At 47.1% G+C, this 20116-nt stretch overlaps 1 protein-coding gene across 1 annotated transcript in view; it reads right to left on the reverse strand.

Annotated features, from left to right (window-relative positions):
- Positions 1-20116, reverse strand: part of grik3 (glutamate ionotropic receptor kainate type subunit 3) — an 83255-nt gene that overhangs the window by 15324 nt on the left and 47815 nt on the right. Inside the window, 7 exon segments of the mRNA XM_049024937.1 lie at positions 642-865; positions 5190-5393; positions 8506-8619; positions 16213-16308; positions 16310-16321; positions 17861-18004; positions 19347-19520. Of these exon segments, the coding sequence (XP_048880894.1) occupies positions 642-865; positions 5190-5393; positions 8506-8619; positions 16213-16308; positions 16310-16321; positions 17861-18004; positions 19347-19520 (968 nt within the window).

A 20116-nucleotide genomic window follows, 5' to 3' on the forward strand; every position in this document is an offset into this window, starting at 1 on the left:
TCCCCTGTTCACAGATATAAAGCAAAGCCGGCAAATGGTCAGTTCTAACCCTCAGCACATCAGTGTGGTATCAGAGGTGATCAATACGTAGTATTAGCATTAGAATTTTGCAGAATTCTTCTGTTTCTTGCTTCCGCACACGACACCTAAAGTGTGGATCAGACTTGCTTCTCATAGGTCAGGAGGGATTACTGCAAATCACATCTCTTTCGAGAAGACGGGCTGTCTCTAAGACAACGAAAATAATCCCAGTCCAGTCTGAATTTCCTGAAGTGGCACTTCACTCAAGAGTGATACTCGTAAATGGTATCCATGAATGGGGATTTTCACACTGACTACCTCTTAAGCTCATCAAATCTTGATTTAGCCTGCAAACGTGCTTCTGTCCAGGTTTTATTAGAATGCAACATTTGGTTACAACTAGTTGCTAATAAACTTACCCATCAGCATTTCCTAGTCGTCTTAATATGCATCTACCTTCTATAAACACCAGCTGCGTGAACAAATCAAAGCCGAGAATGTACTTGAAATTCACTTTCATCCATTCCATTGTTGACGGTGTAACCATGCCAACAGTCCAGCTAAGCACGTCAAGCACAGTGCCGACATTCCAGCCAAGTACAAGGAGATGCCGTACTTACCTGGCGATGACAAACAGGACACAGCTGACACCCAGATAGGCCAGCAGGATGTACACCCAGATGTCGGGGGTCATGGGAGTAAGGAAGGAGAAGAAGCCACTGTTGGTGTTGTTGGGCTTCCGGTAGAGTATGCTGATGCCCATACTCATGAAGGGCTTTGAGAAGTCGATGACCTTTTCTCGGAGGTACGAGATGGTCAGGGGTGCCACCGCCAAGTCGGCTTTCTGGAAGGAAGATGGGAAACACGGTTACATCATTCTAGACGGGGAAAAACGCTACACTCAACTATGTCCTTCATCTTGTTGGTGCGGATGGCTAACTCATGCTCGTGGAGTGTGATGCTTCAGCCTGCTGGGTCTCTCCTGTCACAAGAAAAAAGGCAGACATGCTGCTAGCACCTCCAGGGGCAATACACTGAAATCCGCCAAGGCTCTCCTCTTTCGTGTGGCGCCGGGCTGGTATCTCTACAGTGCCGAAAATCCTTCGCGAACTGCGGGCCAAGTCTGCGAGATGCAAAGGGGAGTTTTCAGCAGACAGGTAGAGCCGTGAGCAGCTGATGCAAAGCGGAGCCTGCCTGGAAAATGCCGGAATCACTGCTGTGCCGAAGACCACGCCTCCTCCACAGAGGGATGGCACTAAATCCAACTTTAATGGGTCACTTCAATGTGTGAACATAAGAGGAGATTTCCTTCAAAAGATATCCCAGAAGGTGCAGGTGCTCTCCCTTTCCATCTTCTTGTTCCGGGGGGGTGGGGGTTGCATCTCCAGGCCCCACGTGGTGTCTCCAGCAGGGGCCTGATGGAAAGGAGCCGTCCCCAATTATACAACCTGCTGTATATTTAGAAGGTCACAATTTACATCACCTCACCTCCACCCTCTCTCTCTCATGGGCTGAATAGGAGGTTAATGAAACCAGCTGCTTCCCAGCATTGGGGGGGGGGGGGGGGGGTCGTTTCAATATGCAGCAATTCCCCCCATTGCCCAAGAACCCTTTATGTTTTAGGAGACCATAATCGTCCGACGGCTCCTAGTAGCGCTAAGGAAATGACTGCTCCTTCTGGCCAGTGCAGCACATTGACAGAAACAGGGCATCCGAAAGTGAGGCTAGCAGCATTAGCCAGCATCACCCATGCTGTACTGTACTGTACGACGACACTCCAATACAGCCGAAGGATTGCCTTCTCTGTTCGGAAGAATGCTGACCTGTCAGCGACCTTATGCAGTCTGTTATGCCAAGTCTATTTCGCACTTTCAAAGTTAGGCAGACAGAAAGGCCTACAGTACTTAATCTGCGCCCAACACCTGGCGCAGGCTGAAAGTCAAAATGGCCGCCACAGCAGCGTAGTACAAACTCCTGTTGAGGACAGAGTGCCGAGGTCCGATTCCATCCTACCTGCGCTGCCTGCTGGTCATTTATTCAGAAAACACACAGCAATGAACAGAGAGGACGAGCCGAACTGAATTTCCATATAAACTGACCCATTAAGTACAGTACATCTCAACAACATTCACATATTGCAGAAACACCAATATGGCCCAACTGCCATAAAATAACATTTTCCTTTAATTTCTAACCACGGCCTTTACCTTCTACTGCCATCACTGAAGGATAATTAATGAATTGTGAAGAATATTATTCCCACAGCTAATTTTGTGCTTTAAACAGTATGTGAATGCTAAGCGGTAAAACTAGCCACAAAATTCACCCTCTGGCTGCACTAGCCTTTACCCCAGCTATGTTAACATCTGCCTGGGATTGTCCATGGTACCAAAACCCGGACACAAACGCATCCAAACATGGAGGCGGTTGAGTGGTAGCCCTCTCAATCCTCCCTTCGTCTCGACCGGCGCGCGGATTAATTTCCGCAGAGTGGAAAACAAATGAATAGCTAAGCTCATTATTAATCCGACCATCGTACAGCGATTAATGGGATCATCTGTTGTAGCTAATCAAGTTTAACAAGGCCTGTTGCATCATTTGGCACTTTTTTCCCACAATGCCCTTTGGCTTATAGTGCATTTTGTGAGAAAATGATAAAGGCAAATAAGCCCTGTATCTTTTTCACTTAATTAGTGCCGCGTCACATTGAGCATTTTTGTTCTGTGTTTACACTCATTGAGACTCGCGCTTCCACTCATTCCACACAAACCACATCTCACACTCTCTCACACATTCAGTCCCCCTCCGTCTCCCTCAGTCACCCACAGGGACAAATGGAAACGTGGTCTGCGGTCTCCAGCGAGCAGACACAGGCACGGTGCCCGATAATAGATTTGGGGGGCAAAGGGACGTCTGTAATTCGGTAATGAAGCTGTGATTTATTCAGGGTGGCAACGCGACACACGCAAAGCACAGCCTTGTGGGTAAGTGGCAGTCTGTGCGGGGAAAAAAAAATGTCGGGTCAGTCTGGTTTTTTCGTGTTTGCAAAGCAATAAAACCCACAAACAGGATGTTCTTTAGCCAAGTTGCCCTGTGAGGTCTTGTATAGTAATATACACTGTTTGTCCAGGCTGATGAACAGATAATGAAATTTTTAGAGGTTAATAAAAAGCTCTGATGGCAAAAAAATTGAATCAATAAATAATGTTGACAGCAACCGTTAATAAACTTTCTTCCTCCCCTTACAGGACCTCTGGGCCGCCGTTTAGACCATAGGGTAGTCTCTTGTTTTCAGACAGACCTTGTAAAGTGCAACCAGAAAGCGTCAAGCGTAGACATCATTCGGGAGGCAGGACAGACGGTGATGCGGTCAGGGACCCAAGGCATTTCGGTTAACAGATAAAGCCCCCAGCTCACCGGCTTGAAAACAGGGTTTCTTACCAAGCTTCAAAGCAGCTTGGGGGGGGGGGGGGGGGGTTCAGGTCTCAGAGCACGTTCCCAGGTTTGTTGTTCAGGTCGACGATGTCGATATCAGCTTATCTGCCACCAGCAGTAGAGGGAGGTGATGAAGCTTAGAATGACCCCCACCGAAACACACAGGAGGCTCGGCCGTGAGGCGCCGATAAGGAGCCTGCATAGGGGAACCCATTGCACGATAAGACCTGGAGGGGAAATGGATACCCAAGCTCCGGGTACCGAGGCATCCGATTACAGATAGGTGATGAAATGACGCATGCGTAAATGCCCTTGGCTGAGCTGTACATACAAATGCTGTTGCTTGTTAAAGACCAGATATTTCAGAGCATACCTCACAAATTGATTAAATATGGCCTATCAGAATCCCTAATTTAAAAATACATCTGCTTATCCATCCATCCATCCATCCTTAGCCATAACAGGGTTGCGGGGACCCTGGGGAATAACAAAACACAAAGGGCAGGAGTCAGCAGTCTTATCCAAAAAGGGCAGATTTTCACTGCAACTCCCTAATTAGGTTACTAATTAGAGGACTGATTGGCTGAAAAATCCTCGCACCTGTGTTTGAACAGCTGACCTAAAGGTTATCCCAAAATATGCATATACGCTGGTCCTTTGTGGGTAAGATTGGCCACTCCTTATGTCGGGGACACCCTGGATGAGATGCCAGTGCACTGCAGGGCAGAAAACATCTACAGAACTATTTAAACATGCCTTAAAAATGTTTTATTCTGATAGTCTCAGTCAACCGCTAAGTACTTCAATCACTCTCACTAACTTACCGACAGCTTTCTAAGGCTGTTATTATGCTGGAAATGCACTAGTTGGGCTTCTCCTAGCCCACCGAATGGTGGAAAGGCCATGTGTGATTATTTCAGCTGGAAAAAAACACCATCCTTTATTCCAGAGAATAGACAGAGCATTTTCGATTGCAGTTACGGTGAAAATCGAAAGAAAAATATAAGTTTGAAGGGGCCTAAAACTCGACAGAGAGGCCATGTGCGATTTGTCTGCCTGGTCGCGCTTACTGACACGTTGATGCAAGCTTTACTGCTGACAGCTTGTGTTGCTCGCGAAGGTCCTGGTAGATGTCGCACATGACCAGTCGATGGATTGTCTGCACATGGAGATGCAACTGCAAGGACCACAGCCTGCTTCTCCTCTCAGTTTGCCTTTACCAATCCACAGAAATGTCAGGTATATAAAAAAACAGGCTGTGTGTTTTTGCGAGCAGAGGCATGTCCGCTTGTGATCTCTGCAAACACTGTACTCTTCTTCATGAGAACGCTTGGAGGCCTTTGAGAGAAACTTGACTTCACTCGCACAAAAATAAAAACAGTCTTTCAAGTGTTACCATTACGACGGACTGACCTTGCTCCTCTCTCGGGATAAAGAACGAGATTAAGCAAAGTTTAACTGCAAGAGTTAGGAGAGAGTCCACTTATTGTGTGCAGTTTGTCAAGAAAATTTAAGAGATGAGACCTTCTGCTACCTACGACCAGTTGGCTTTACAAACCCTCCCAGTGGAACCAGTTACAGTAATTCCTAGGTAAATGAAAAGTGTTTTAAGGTCAGTATATGTCTTACTGGTTTGTCTGTCCTGCTTCATTGCTACTTTTCCCATCAAGGCTGAATGTATGACCTTTAACCTCTAACCCTTAACCCACCCCACAGATGGTACCGGAACTCACATGCTCCATCAGCTCCCTGACCATGCCGTTCCACTGGCCCTTCTCATCCTGAGAGCCATACTTTCCATCAGGCACCAGGCGGATCTCATAGCTGAAGCCCAGTATGTTAGCCAGCTCCTTCAGGAGGTCGATGCAGAAGCCCTCAAACCGGTCGTTTCCCATCAGAGCCTTGTCAGACCTCTTGAACATGACGTACGGCTCCTCCTGTGGATGAATACATACAGACATAAGTCACAGAAAACTCAAAAGACTATTAGATTGCCGTAACAGAAGCTCAGCGACTTCATTGATCAGCCACAGCTTTTCGGAAGATGGGATAAAATTTCAAATGGGTCTAGCATCTAATTTTGATCTGTTCACACAGTAATATTTAAGCTTGCCAGTAATATCTGCTTCGGTCTCGTTCAATTACAAAGACTTATTTCAAGATATTTGAAATACGGCATAATATACTGTAACTTGAAGGGCTTTACCTTTTGAGAAATGGTAAAACTGTTAAGATCTTATGATTACAGTCTGAGAGTGAACTCAGAAATTTCTCTGAGTGTAATTTTTAGCTTTTATTGAAGAGGGAAATCATCACATCATACACAAATTATTAAAACAAAGCTCATGTAAACTTTACAATGAATGCTCACTAGCAGAAATATGGACACCCCCCCCCTGCGAAGTCCCTGAAGAAAGTTAAACCAGTCAGGACCAGACACCTGCTTCACCACAACTCCTACATAGTAACGGCGCATTCTTGCACATGTTGGGCTCCTCAGCACTGAACTTCTGCTACGACTCGCAAGGCTTCCATGCTGTTTGTTATTTCAGCACAGACGGCTGTTCATTTCATACACTCCTAGTCTGGCAATCAACTCGAAAACTGTCGTCCGTATCTCCACCACCACATGTTGGCACGAGGAAGGCCGACCTAGGAACAGCAAAATAAATCCCACAGGTATACTTTTCAGAACATCACTGCGGTCCTAGGATTGCTGGTTATCGTGGAGGGGGCGTGGTGTGTGGGAGGAGCTGAATGGGACATTTATCTTGCGTCCTTTGTTCTTGGTTCCAGTGTTGTTTCTTCAGTAAATACAAAGGGTGAGACCTGATGTGTGGGTGGAGTGTATGGAGCACTTATATGTGACAGACTATTGTCTGGGTAATGCCTCCCCCCCCCATATCAAAGTTGCTATAAACATTATGGCAGGAAAGATGAGTTATGAGGTCTCAAATCTCATTTAAACCAATGGTCTAGTTTAAAACATTCAACTGCTCAGCATTGCTCTAGCTTTAGCATCCAGAAGATCACCACCGGTTTAGTACAAGTGATCCATAAGACCCCCACCAGTTTAGTACAAGTGATCCATAAGATCACCAACGGTGCAGTATAGACGATCTATAAGATCACCATTAGTCCAGGTTAAAGCAATGCAAAGATCAAATTAGAACAAGCACTGAATTTTGAGGCGCAGCCAAATGTTATGAGATATATCTGGTGATTCTCCTGCACAGAGGCACAAAGTCACCGGAATGAGCTCCCACAGCTAAGCTTCAATGTGTCGGAGCCTTCAGCTCCAGGCGGGCTGAGCTATGATTGAGATGTTCTCCTCGGTGAACACGAGGGGCAGAGCTCAGCCAGACCAGCAGACTAGATGGTCACCCGGTCAGCCTCTTTCTTCAATTCAAAAATGTTCACAAATGAAGGAGAAGAGTATCACTGCTACCTGCATTCCAAACTCCTGAAGGTCGGTGCTCAAAACTTAGAACACTTAGAACTTAGAACACACTTAGAACACTTTCTGCCTCTCTCTCCATGGCTGTGCGATGCACATCAGTAGGGGGTGGAGTTGCAAAATAAGAAATCCTTCCAGCCATTGGAGTGTAGACAATTAATACACAATGGAGATCGCATTTAATATCTTAATCTGTTTTCCAAATGCAAAAACCCGTCTCTATAAAACCACCCGAGTTTGTCTTATTTATGCACCGATGAGAGCGTCAGACGTTCCATCATTAGGCCCCCGAGGGTTCTGCTATTAATCATTTTACACTCAAACACGGCTGGGTCCGCAAACAGGGGCCCCTCCCCAGATCTCCCTCTCCGGTAATGAGAACGTTCGGATAACGGTATGTAGCTGGCTTAGAGACACAATGAAAATTAATGCGAGGACTGTGAAAATGACCCACTGTGGGGGGGGATTACGTTCAGGAAATGAACTTTGGGTGTTCTCCAGATCCGTCTGCCTGGAGGGAGGAGCACAGGGGAGCATGGCAATGCCCCCCCCCCCAACACCTCACTCAGGCTGTTCCTGCCCCCCCAGAGAAAGTGCTTGTCTCGCTCCTTGACACCAGATGGGAGCTGATTATATCCCTCCCGATTCCGCTCGGTAATAATTACGGCCCGCGGGTCCGGCATTCGCGTAACGACGACGTTTAGCACCGCTGATGACTGTCCCCCCTCCTACGCCCCATCCAAATTAAGCACGGCAGGGCTGTTTGTTGTCAGTGCCTGTCCCATAACCCCACAGAAATGCACGCCCTCCCTGACAGACTTAAATTTAGGTGCTATGGTGGGGGGGGGGGGGGGGGGGGGGTGTATCTCTATGGAATGGAATGATGGCATGTTTTCATTGCTGATATTAATAGTTTGACATCCTCCGCACCATCCACTCTTCTGTAATTTGTCTTTAACTTTGTGTGTGTTTTTATCAACCCTCCCTGCCTCGGAATCATCCTGAAGCGACAAGACTAAGCTTGGGATATATTTAAATCCCCCCCCCCCCACAAGCACACACTTCACATTTATAAGACAGGTCACAGATCGCACGCTCACACTCGGAATCTCACTGTGTAACTCTGCCTGCCTCTCACGCCCTGTTTGCCCCGGGGGGGAACGATCCCGCCCCCCCCCCCCCCCCCATCCCCCCACACACACACCCACAAACCTGGGATTCCCCCGAGCATCTGCTGAGCTGCTGGTCCTGACTCTTCTGAACCCGGAATTATTTCAGAATGAGTCGCACGCCTCCCATGCGTATGTAACACCGGCTCTCACCTCTCGAGGTTTTCTCCCGCCCCGTTTGAACAGTTTGTCTCGCTATAATTACTACAAATTCAGCGCATAAGAGAAAAGGCCTAAGATTTTGGATGACAGAAGTCCGGCCCGTATGAATGTTTAATGTGTCAGGAAATGAGCTGGCTGTTCTCAGCATGGCCACACAGGACTCCGCTCAGCTCTCCCTTACGCCTTCTCCTCTTCTGTCCCTTCATTTCCTGTTAAGTTAAGGACAAGCTGGCGCTGGGGGGGGGGGGGGGGGGGGCTTACCAGCACAGTGGTAACGACCAGGGAGCGGTTGGCCAGCGAGTCGGTGACGTTCATCCCTTTCCTCCTGGGAACCTCGGTGATGTTGAGGCCCCCTGATGCACTCCATTTCCCCACCTGTGGATGGAGAACAATAGAGAATCAGTCACAGCTCTTCTGTTGGATGCTGGACCCTGCATTGTTAGCTGTGCATGTAGCATCTGACATTGCAACTCATTCTCTGTCATTTAATTTAATTATTGGAAATTACAATTTGAAAAAACATTTTTGAGAAGGCAGGGTCTTTCTTCAGACCCCAATGGTGAAATCACTCTGCCGACCCCGGGCTTTGAACCAACAACTACCTGATCACAAGCACAGCATCCAAACCCACTGAACTACATGCCCCCTGCTGAGCTACACTCTGCCCACTACTGACCACTATCAGAGTAAATCCCTGACGTCTATGCCTATACTTTAGACAATTCTCTTTTTTTCATATATTGTAAAAGTACTCACAATTCTCATGCCCCGCAGAAAGTACAATTAATCAGTCTTGATTAGGTTACCATTCTACTGTAAGAGAATGGGTTCCTCTCAATGCAGTTTGATATATAGTCTCCGTAACAATGTTGAAGCTATGAGTTCAATATGCATGGTGGTTTATATGCACAAGGGAAATTTCTGCCCCAATTATTGAATAAGAAGCCATTAAATTATCCTGTGAGTACAATCATCATATATAATGTGCATATTAAGATAAGCTACGTGCAGAATTTTGAAAAATAATGCCGCTTTACAGCTTTTCAGATGAAATCCTTCATCTCATCAACTACTTCCAGGGACTTGTTCGGCGGCATTTTTCCTGTTATTAAACACCAGTGCTGACAGCTGTTTAATAGGCATCACTTTCCAGGTGCATTGTGGGAGAAATGCAGTCAATCATCCCTTTCAGATCATGGGGCGCGACGTGAATATGCCTTTTCTGGTGGCGCAGAGCTGGGCAGCGTGTTGTTTGATGCCAGGGAGTCTTTCATGGGAATTAACACTAGAACTGCCAAATCTACGCAAATTTGCGTAAATTCCCTGGGCCTAACACCTACTAGCATCCCTGCTGAGAGTTTCTTGGGCCATTGTCCTCCTGCTTTTGTTGTGCAAACACACCCATTACCTGTGAGGCCTGGCACATTTGCATTTTTTTACTCAGAGCAGCTAAAATCCAAGGCAGGCTAAACCTCTGTGTGTGACATGGAAACCTTCACAAAAGTCTGCCATATCTATACCAAATATCCCACATGCTGACTGACCTGCAAATATGAAAGACACACATTCACAAAATATATGGAAGCACAAGTCTGTTTTATTTATAAAAAAAATTGAGTGTTTCAAACTTTGCAGTGTTTGCAGACCCAGTGACCATCATCCCTGCATTTGGCGCAAGTGAATTTGTAACACTTTGCACTGGTAAACCTGCTGCGGTTTCTGTTGCAGTTCTCCTGTACCTGACACTGAGTTGTCCATACAAGTCCTGGCACAGCAGCAGCCTTCCTCTGTCCCCATAGCCTTTTGTGGCATAAATTGGCAATGGAGTTCCTTGGCTAGATGACTCAAAAATAATCTTCTTTTGCCTTCCCACCCTGTACATGCCTTGTACAGAACGTAGGAATTTGCCACCACCAGGTCCAGCATGTTGTAAAATACAGCTACTGGCCACCTGCATGTTGCTGCTCTTACGGAATACATGCGCGCCATTTGGTCCAACACATTTACACCACACTATAACAGCAGAGAGAGAGAGAGTCATGAGTGTATTTGCTTTTTTTCTACCTTCTTTCTATATAGGCCTGTATAGTACATATCAGAAAACATTGTAGCACTGATGTAAAATTATACACACATTCACATACCTTCATGTGGTTATAGTCTGTTATCGTGTTGGGTTTCCTCTTTCTGCCTTCACAGATCGCCACATCTTGGTCCAAGGAACTCAGAACACACACAATCTTGTTTTTTTAGGTGCATAAATTGTCAAGGAGACACTGCCACTTCTAAGCACTGACGCGGAGAATTCCTCTTGCTGTGCAGTGTCCTTTGAAATTGGAGGAAGTTCATACCAAACTTTATTCCCTGTGCTCAGTAGTGTTGTTTTGCGCTGAAGCAGTCTGTGTGACAGTGCCAGTGAGGTGAAGAAATTGTCCGTTGTGACATTTCTCCCGTCATCCAGAAATGGCTCCATCAGACTCATGACCATGTTCTCTGCCAGCCTCTCCCTTTTCTGGTGACTGGGGTCCTTTCCCAAGTTAGGGGACACGTTGCAGACGTATTTGGTCTCCAAATCCGTGGCCATCCAGAACTTGATCCCAAATTTGTCCGGCTTGGATGCGATATACCAAGTGACATGGAATGGATCCACATCTACTCCACGTTGTCTTTCCACCGGTGTCCCTCAGGGCTCGGTTCTTGGCCCTCTCCTATTCTCCCTCTACACTAAATCTCTTGGCGAAGTTATATCCTCACATGGCTTCTCCTACCACTGCTATGCCGATGACACTCAACTCATCCTCTCCTTCCCTCCCTCAGACACTCATGTCTCCACTAAGATCTCTACATGCTTGGCAGACATCTCATCTTGGATGACCACTCACCAGCTAAAACTCAAAACTAGTAAAACTGAGTTGCTTTTCATCCCGGCTGACTCATCCCCCCTCCAGGACCTTGCGATCTCCTTTGACAACTCCCTGATCCGTCCTTCGGTTTCTGCTAGAAACCTTGGAGTTACCATAGATGATCGGTTGTCATTTTCCTCACATATCACCAGTCTTTCTCGCTCTTGTCGGTTTCTCCTCTTTAACATCAGGAGGATACGTCCATTTCTTTCCACCCAGGCTACCCAGATACTCGTCCAGTCCCTCGTCATCTCACGCCTTGACTACTGCAACTCGCTTCTAGCGGGTTTACCACTGAGCGCCATCCGTCCCCTCCAACTGATTCAGAATGCAGCTGCTCGTCTTGTTTTCATCCTTCCCAAGTTCTCCCACACCACTCCTTTGCTGCGCTCCCTCCACTGGCTTCCTGTAGCTGCACGCATCAGATTCAAAACACTGATGCTCGCATACAAAGCCAAAAATTCTCTGGCACCATCCTACCTAAAGGACCTCATCACACCCCGCTCTGCACCACGATCTCTCCGATCCTCCAGCACTGCTCGACTGGTCCCACCTCCCCTCAAGGCACAAGGAAGACACGCATCTCGGCTCTTCTCTGTCCTGGCACCTAATTGATGGAATGAACTCCCCCTAGATGTCCGAACAGCTGAATCCTTGAATGTCTTCAAGCGACGACTCAAAACTTTTCTTTTTCAGAAATACCTGACGTAGAACTTCTATATTCTTACTCGACTCTTTTTCTGGTGTGTGTTTTAAAAAAATAAAATAAAATAAAAATTCTGCACTACTCAATGGCGTTCTCAGAGATAGTATTCGTAGCTGGGGTCCTTATTGAGCTAGCATCGGAAATTCATTGCAGAGTCTCAAAGCACTTATGTAAGTCGCTCTGGCTAAGGGCGTCTGCCAAATCCTGTAAATGTAAATGTAAATATACTGCATGGACAATGAACCTTGGTCGAGAACAGCTGTACATCTATGTTCATGTGTTCTCCTGGAGTGAAACTCTCAGCACAGTTCTTGGTGAAGGCTGGCAGAGAACGTGGTCATGAGTCTGATGGAGTCATTTCTGGATGACGGGAGAAATGTCACAATGGACAATTTCTTCACCTCACTGTCACTGTCACACAGACTGCTTCACTTTACTGGGCATGGTGAATAACGTTTGCCGTGAACTTCCTCCATTGGCAAAGGACACTGCACAGGGAGAGGAATTCTCCACGTCAGTGTTTAGAATGGCGCGCATGTATTCAGTACGAGCAGCAACAAGCAAGTGGCCAGTAGCTGTGTTTTACAACATGCTGGACTTGGTGGCGGTGAATGCCTACGTTCTGTACAAAGCATCTACAGGGTGGAAAGGAAAAAGAAGATTGTTTCCGATTCTTCTAGCCAAGGAACTCCATTGCCAAATACAGGGATGATGGTCACTGGGTTTTCAAACGCTGCAAACACAGACTTTGAAAGATAGACAGACTGTGTGGGACAGTAACCCATCCATCCATCCATTTTCCAAACCGCTTATCCTATTGGGTCGCGGGGGGTCCGGAGCCTATCCCGGAATCAATGGGCACGAGGCAGGGAACAACCCAGGATGGGGGGCCAGCCCATCGCAGGGCACACTCACACACCATTCACTCACACATGCACACCTATGGGCAATTCAGCAACTCCAATTAGCCTCAGCATGTTTTTGGACTGTGGGGGGAAACCGGAGTACCCGGAGGAAACCCCACGACGACACGGGGAGAACATGCAAACTCCGCACACATGTGACCCAGGCGGAGACTCGAACCCGGGTCCCAGAGGTGTGAGGCATCAGTGCTAACCACTGCACCACCATGCCGCCCCGGGACAGTAACCACTGAGACAAAAGGCAGAAAGATGACGAAGAGATGAACCTGGAACTGAGGCACGGATACATCAATTTTTACATGAACAGCCAAACATGCAAAGCTGGAGAGATCACACAAAAACAAAATTCACTTTTGGTGTTATAATTCAGTGATGGCCAATGAAAATGAAATGACATTTTATTCTGTATGTGTATGAGCATGTCAAAAACCATGGACCATGACTTCACTCAGCTTATGACATTTATATACAAACATGCATTGGAGACTGAAGTGTTAGCATGTTTTCATTTTATTCATTTCATTCTATTAGCAACTTTTCATTCTATTTTCACTCAATTTGTTTTATAAATAACACAGACTTGTGTTTCCATATATTTTGTGAATGTGCGTCTTTCATATTTGCAGGTCAGTCAGCGTGTGGGATATTTGGTATAGATATGGCAGACTTTTGTGAAGGTTTCCATGTCACACACAGAGGTTTAGCCTGCCTTGGATTTGAGCTACTCTGAGTAAAAAATGCAAATGCGCCAGGCCTCACAGGTAATGGGTGTGTTTGCACAACAAAAGCAGGAGGAGGATGGGGCTGAAGACCTGCGAAAATCACAGCAGGGGTGACAAACACCTTGGGACTCTCAGCAGAGAATAAAAACTCGGTAAATCTAGTGTTAAAGGGTGCCACATGTACAGAGGCGTGAGCTTCGCGCCGGCCAGCAGGGGATGCTGGAGAGCAACGTTCCCCACTTGGTTGAAGAGAGAAATGAGACTATAAGAACCCATGGTGGGCGGGGAATCATCATTCTGTCAATCAGTAAGAAACTTAACCCAATGGGAAGCGAGGAAAGAGAGAAGGCGAAGCAGCCCAGAGAGTGTCTTCTCAAGCTCTCTGACCTGGTGGAGCTGTCAGCACCACCAGTATCCTTAAATCCCCTCTGTAGGTCACTAAACTCAAAATAATTAGAGGAGCAAACTAACAAGCCATCAGCAAACGATGGAGCTGGCTGCCGTACGAAGCTCTGTAGCACCCTGGAAATCGCAGCTCTGACTCAGCTTTGGTGGCGGACTGAGATGGGGCAGCCGAGGCACTTTTGTGAATGAACTACCAGCGGGTGGGTGTTCTGTCGCATCCCACCTTTAGCACACGGGAGCGTGCCCATTTGTGTGCCCGCGCTCCCACATGCGATTCCACGCGAGGAAGATTAAATATCAGTGCGCTGATGCGGTAAATATGCTTGACTCATAAATATTCATTCTTCTAAAATTATGACAAAAAATAATTTAATCGTTTTGCTACGGAGGTTTATACAGAGGACCCAAGCTTTGAAAGACCTGGAAAAAAAACCGTGTGCTTGACGGAACAATCATTTCTCCTTGCTAAACGGCCTTTTTTGGACGGGCCTTCGTCATTTGCATTTCAGGGAGCGCATTAATGCACATTTTTTTGGTTTTTACTGGGGGGTGTCTGCCCCATCTGGGGAGAGAACGGGGGACCAAAACACTTTTGCTGAAGGCCCAGGTCCACATCTGAGCATAGCCGGGAGTTCTGCATGGTCACGTTCGAAAACGGCCCTTTGGCCATCAAAGGAAACCCATTACGGAAAGAGGAACCAGACCGGAGCCCCGCCTCCACAGTCGGCAAAAACACTCATGGGGCTGGTTTTTAAAGCAGCTGCTGCCAGGCGGGGGCTGAAAGGCGCAGGAAACGATGTTCGCTCCAGAGTTCTGATTGAAAGCGGAGCGGGTGTCTCCTGAAAGGAATATTACTTACAGCTTGCGAGAGGGGAACGACTCCGCAAAATGCGGGCCGTAAAAATATCACGGCACTGCCTTCCGCTCAGCACGCTGGCCCATTCTTCCTAATTGCGCACAATTAACTCAATTCATTGAAAGTGATTATCCGAAGCAGTGGATCCAAACTTATTTTGGCGTTGCGCAAAGCCGAGATTTCCAACTTAATTTTTTTTTTCGCCTTTTAACGATATTAAGGCCTGCAATCAAGAGGCTTCTCCATTCCGGAAAGTTCTAATTTGATAAGAGTCTAAAATGCGCGTGGATATTCAATTAAGCTCAGCCGAGCTGAAGCCTGCCTGCATCCGTCCGGGGGGGGGGGGGGCAGTAGCTATTGGCACAATTCCCTTGAAATGTGACAAATATGCTTAAATTCCGTTTTAGGCCACCGACCGTTTTTTCTTTCTCCCCCAGGAACATTTGAAGCGAGTAGGGTGGGGAGTGAAGCCGTGGAAGGATCCGGAAGGAAATAAATCAGAGTGAGTGATGGATATCGGCAAGAGGGCATCAGCAGCTTCCCGTTGAGAAATGATAACATGTCTCCCTAACAGGTTGCGCCTGAGGGGATCCTCTTGTGGGCACTTGTGTGTGTGTGTGGTGAGTGTGTCTGTACTGAAATGCACAGTTTTACTAAGAAAAACCAGTTACGGCCAAATTAGCCCAGTAGCTAATGGAACAGAACCTTAGTTGGAGATTGGAGAACGCTGTCGTGTTGCCACGGCGACTCCTGGGCCTCTTCATATGAACCTAATACGTTTAACGGTGCGGAGGCACCTCACTGCCACGGGCAGCTTAACACGTGACCCCGGACAGTCGTTAGCAAAAGCCGCAGTTAACAATCCAATTTGCTTTACGGCCCACTAACTTACAATCGCATCAGTCATTTTGTTCCTTGTTAGGAGGTAAATTATACTGCTGAACACAGATCGCGACGTACCAGTTCTCCTCTACAGACAGAGACAGAAGTATTACAACATTGCGGAGCCACAAACGCAAAAGGTGTGTCTGAAGGAGCTCATTATCCAAAGCAGCGGGGTGTGAATTCTTCCTGTTCGGTGGTGGCTGGTTTAACCCCCCCCTTCCTTCCTAGCAATTACAGTATGCATCGGCTCTCTTTGGGTTGATGCTGACCGATGTGGCCCAGGAAAACAATGGCTATCATAACCTCACCTGTAACATCACTATGAACTGTGCATGGCCAATGTTCAAACTAAACATTCCTCACGGGGAATATGCCTCTGGTTGCTCCCCCTTAAAATGATCATCTTCAACCCCCTGAAATATAATCTTGTATTATTTCAAACAGGTAGCTTCTCACTGGTGTCTCCCCAAAGACCTCTGGCAGTCTGTAATAATGTATATGACTGTTCATGTATGAATGTGTGGATGGTCTCCTGGCCTCCGGATCAGCCTGCTGGACCCTCCCCCACCTTCTCCAGCCCGTCCTCCTTCAGGCTGACGATGTCCAGGTCGAAGTCGGTCCGCAGGCCACTGGTCTTGTTGAACACCAGTCTCCCGGTCAGCCCCCTCCCAGTGAGACTGTGGAGACACGAGGAGATGCTCACATTGTCCCACCGGCTGTAATCCCCCCCCCCCCCCCACAACACAGGAGTCCTCATCACCTCCTTTTAATTATGCTTCACACCCACATGGCTCAGACGGGTCTCGCCGGCGAGCCTCGATTAATTAATGACCGTCGCACCCCCCACCCAGGACCACCCCGCCTTGACGCGGTGCAGGAGAAAATCCATTACAGCCCTCCAGCCCTCCCCCGGCATAGAGTGAGTCACATTCCCTGGGGGGTCAGAAAAGATGTCAGTTGCACCAGCACTGACAGGCATCGAGCTCCAGGTGTGATGAGGACAGCTATGGCTTATCAAGCACATGCACACATACGGCACAGTCGGCCTCTGAGTTTTGAAGCTGTCATTTCCATAATCTTATTATAATCAGATTCGTCAGAAAGGAGAGTCGCTCTGCAAAATAACTGAACACCATCAATATTAAAGGGCGTCTTGGCCAACCTGTGCTGACCAGGTTCCGAAAGCTCCATCCTCCAGCTTGTCATTAGGGTGTTTTGTGATGAAGAGAATAAGATCTCCCACCCGCTCACACACACACACACACACACACCTAAAATGCCAGGAGAACAAAAGCCGAGTAGAATTAACAAACTTGTTTTAATTTAGGAAAAATAAACCCGAATGTAATCAGCCTTAACACACGGCTGACAGATAATGAGGATTATTGTGTTTCTTAAAGGTACGGTACTGCTTTGGGCCATGCACCGTTCCTGGGAAATTTACAAAGTACTTTTCAGCTGTACGCATACATAACATAACAGGCACATGCAAAATGGAAAAAAATGCCTGATTGCTTTGAGGCATACTGCATTAAATTAGCATTGTGTAAAACGTGTTATTTAACTGACATTATTTAAAATTCTATGGGGCTTAACATTCAGCACAAAGGTTGGTAAAATGGTATAAAATGTGGTATCAGTGTTTATTTCCACGGACATGTTTACTCTGTTATAGTTCAGGGTGAATTTTTAACAGTGTGCAGCCTCTACGGAGGGGTGCTATTCAGCGGGAGAGTGATGTCCAGGTTATGATGTCATCAACGACAATCCCTTGGTGCTGTAGTGAGCAGGCTGTCCCCTCCATCAAGCATTCTCACACTGGCGATTTTACTAGGGATGTACGGGTGCAATTGCAGCCCCTACTGGTCAGATGAAAATACTATTTTAACATACCGAGTTCAATAAAATTTCAATATTTTTTAATGTTTAAGGTTTAATGCTTAGGTTAGAATCCATGTGTAATAAATATCAATGTATTGTAAATGTATGTATAGATTTTTTTGGCTATTTATTTATCTGGATTAGTGATTGGTTGGGCTCTCTCACCTTACACCCCCCCAGGAGAAAAGTCTGGAGTCACTAATGTATTCTCATATTGTGAAGGACGTCGGTTTGGAACAGGTCAAGTGGACAGAGACTGCGACCTGCCTGGATCCTCCACTCGGACCCTGTGCTCGGACTCCCCGCTCCCCCCCAGGCATGCCGGCCTTCAGTACCTCCTTGATGAAACTCATGAACCGTCCCCCGAACCTCCAGGGCTTGTGACGGTGGCACTGCAATGAGTTGACGGTCATCTGAGGCGCGTGCTGGTAGGAGACGGACACCACGTGGACTGCGTCATACGTCAGAGCCGCGTCTGTCTGGAATGAAGGGAAGCAGTGAGGCACAGGGTCAATCAACCCAATAAAGCACAGACACGCGGTCAATTCAGCATCTGCTGAAGCTGGCATCTGCCATGAGGAGCATTTTCTCAGACTGAGATGCTGGAGAATCCAAGCTACATGGATACGCTCTTACTGCATCACTTGTGAACTACAGCAGGAGAAGATGCTCTGAAATCCCTAATAAAAGCTGCCAAAAGGAAGAAAGGTTGAGTTTGAAACCACAATGAATTGTGGTAATGCATCTAAATGTGATCCATTTTAATTGCTCACCGCCTGTTACTAATAAATGCTGCTAAATGCCAATTGCTGCAAGAACAATTTGTCAACGCAGTTCAGCCCTTTCGCTTGCCCATAAGGCCCCCCCCCCTCGTTATGGTGTTGCGTGACTGAGCCCCATCGCAGGCCAAGCAGTCGGACAGCTGATGGATTCGAAAATAATTGCCACACCCTACGAATGGATGAGTTCTGGATGCTGTTTTTCCAAGAAAAATATCACCAGGAGCAGAGGGGTAATTTAAATAGCCCGTCCGGTTTCATGATTCCCTTTCACAGAAGGCAGCTCTCAGCCTTTAGCAACACAAAATCAGAAGCCTGTGCGTCTCCGCTGTATTAGGGGGAGTCTGAACCAATTAAACACTGCGGCCATAAATTATCCTGGCAGCTGTGTAAAAAAAAATACTGCATTCAGAGATTCTGCCATCTCTGCATAGCAGAAAAATGAAAAAGTTGTAGAGCCAGGTAGGTAGTAGCAAATCAGTTGTGGGATACATACACACACACACACACACACACACACACACACACACACATATATATATATATATATATATATATATATATATATATTAGTGTGATGTGAAAAGACAGGAATGTTTCACTATTCAACTGCTTAATTTAAGTCCTAAAAAGCCTTCAGTACTGTGGTACTGAAACCCGTTAGGCTGCTTACGACAAAAAACAGAGCCCCTTCTTGGTTTTTAGGCACAATTTATTAACAAATTAATTTCTAAATGGGTATTAAACTCCAATTTACGTGTCTGCGCTCCTTGAGTCGGGATGGGCTATGCTCTTATTTAGCAAACACCCCAGCGAGGCTTTCCTTGTTATTTGGGCATCAGCATTGGAATTTGTGCTGATTGGATTTCTGCCAGCCTGCCGGCGCGGTTCCCTCCGCCGAAAAAGGTGAGCAAATAAAACGTGGATCGATGGGAACTCACGGCCGAGCAAACAGGCGTCCACTAAGACGCACGGTATGAACTGCACCTCTCCGCAAAGGCCAGACGAAAGGGGAAAAGAAAACAGGAAAACAAACCCATACCGTCATGATCCCGTCCAGGAGGCCCGACTCCGGCTTCGGGGCTGCCTGCAGCCTCTCCGTCGACCACTTCTCCACAATGGAGGCCACCTGAGGGTTCTCCACGTTCAGGATGCGGAAGCCGGTCATGTTCACCCCGCAGTAGCGGTATGGCTCAAGATCCAGAGCAAAGAGATCCTTTAGGGTAGGAGACAAGAAGATCTCGATTAGCGGGTGGCCGGTGATCAACGTCTATTGTCACCGAGAGAGACAGCAACGGGCACAAACACAATGATAGGAGGTGACCAGCAAAGAGGACAAGGCTATATACCCTGAGAAATTATATCTGCAGTCCATAAAACGTAGACAAGTGCCTGATGAGGCCCTAAACTGGGTCCTAACCAAGCGATGAGATCACTAAATAATACGACCAGGGATTAGTGGCCACAATGCCAGCTTTATGTCCGCCCCCTTCGGGGCCTGCCCACAGATGGGACCGTCCAAAAGGATTGCAGTGCCTCTCTGTCAGAGCCACTACCGAAACGATGCTGAAGACACCCCCGGCACAGATGGAGAGATAGGTATCAGCACGGCGTCTCTGAAATAGATGTTTTTAAAGTCTCTCCGAACGGGTGGGGCAGGATATTTAATTAGCACCCCACTGGGTGTGTTATAAAAAGCTTCAGAACGTGCACTTCTCCTTATTCCACACGGACATCCTTCCCTTCTCCCAGACTCAGAGTGCTCATGTGTCCCTGCTACTCCATTAACGTACCGTCTAGTGAAAACGTGGT

Source organism: Brienomyrus brachyistius, chromosome 9, assembly GCF_023856365.1.
Source record: "Brienomyrus brachyistius isolate T26 chromosome 9, BBRACH_0.4, whole genome shotgun sequence".
Classification (NCBI taxonomy): Eukaryota; Metazoa; Chordata; class Actinopteri; order Osteoglossiformes; family Mormyridae; genus Brienomyrus; species Brienomyrus brachyistius.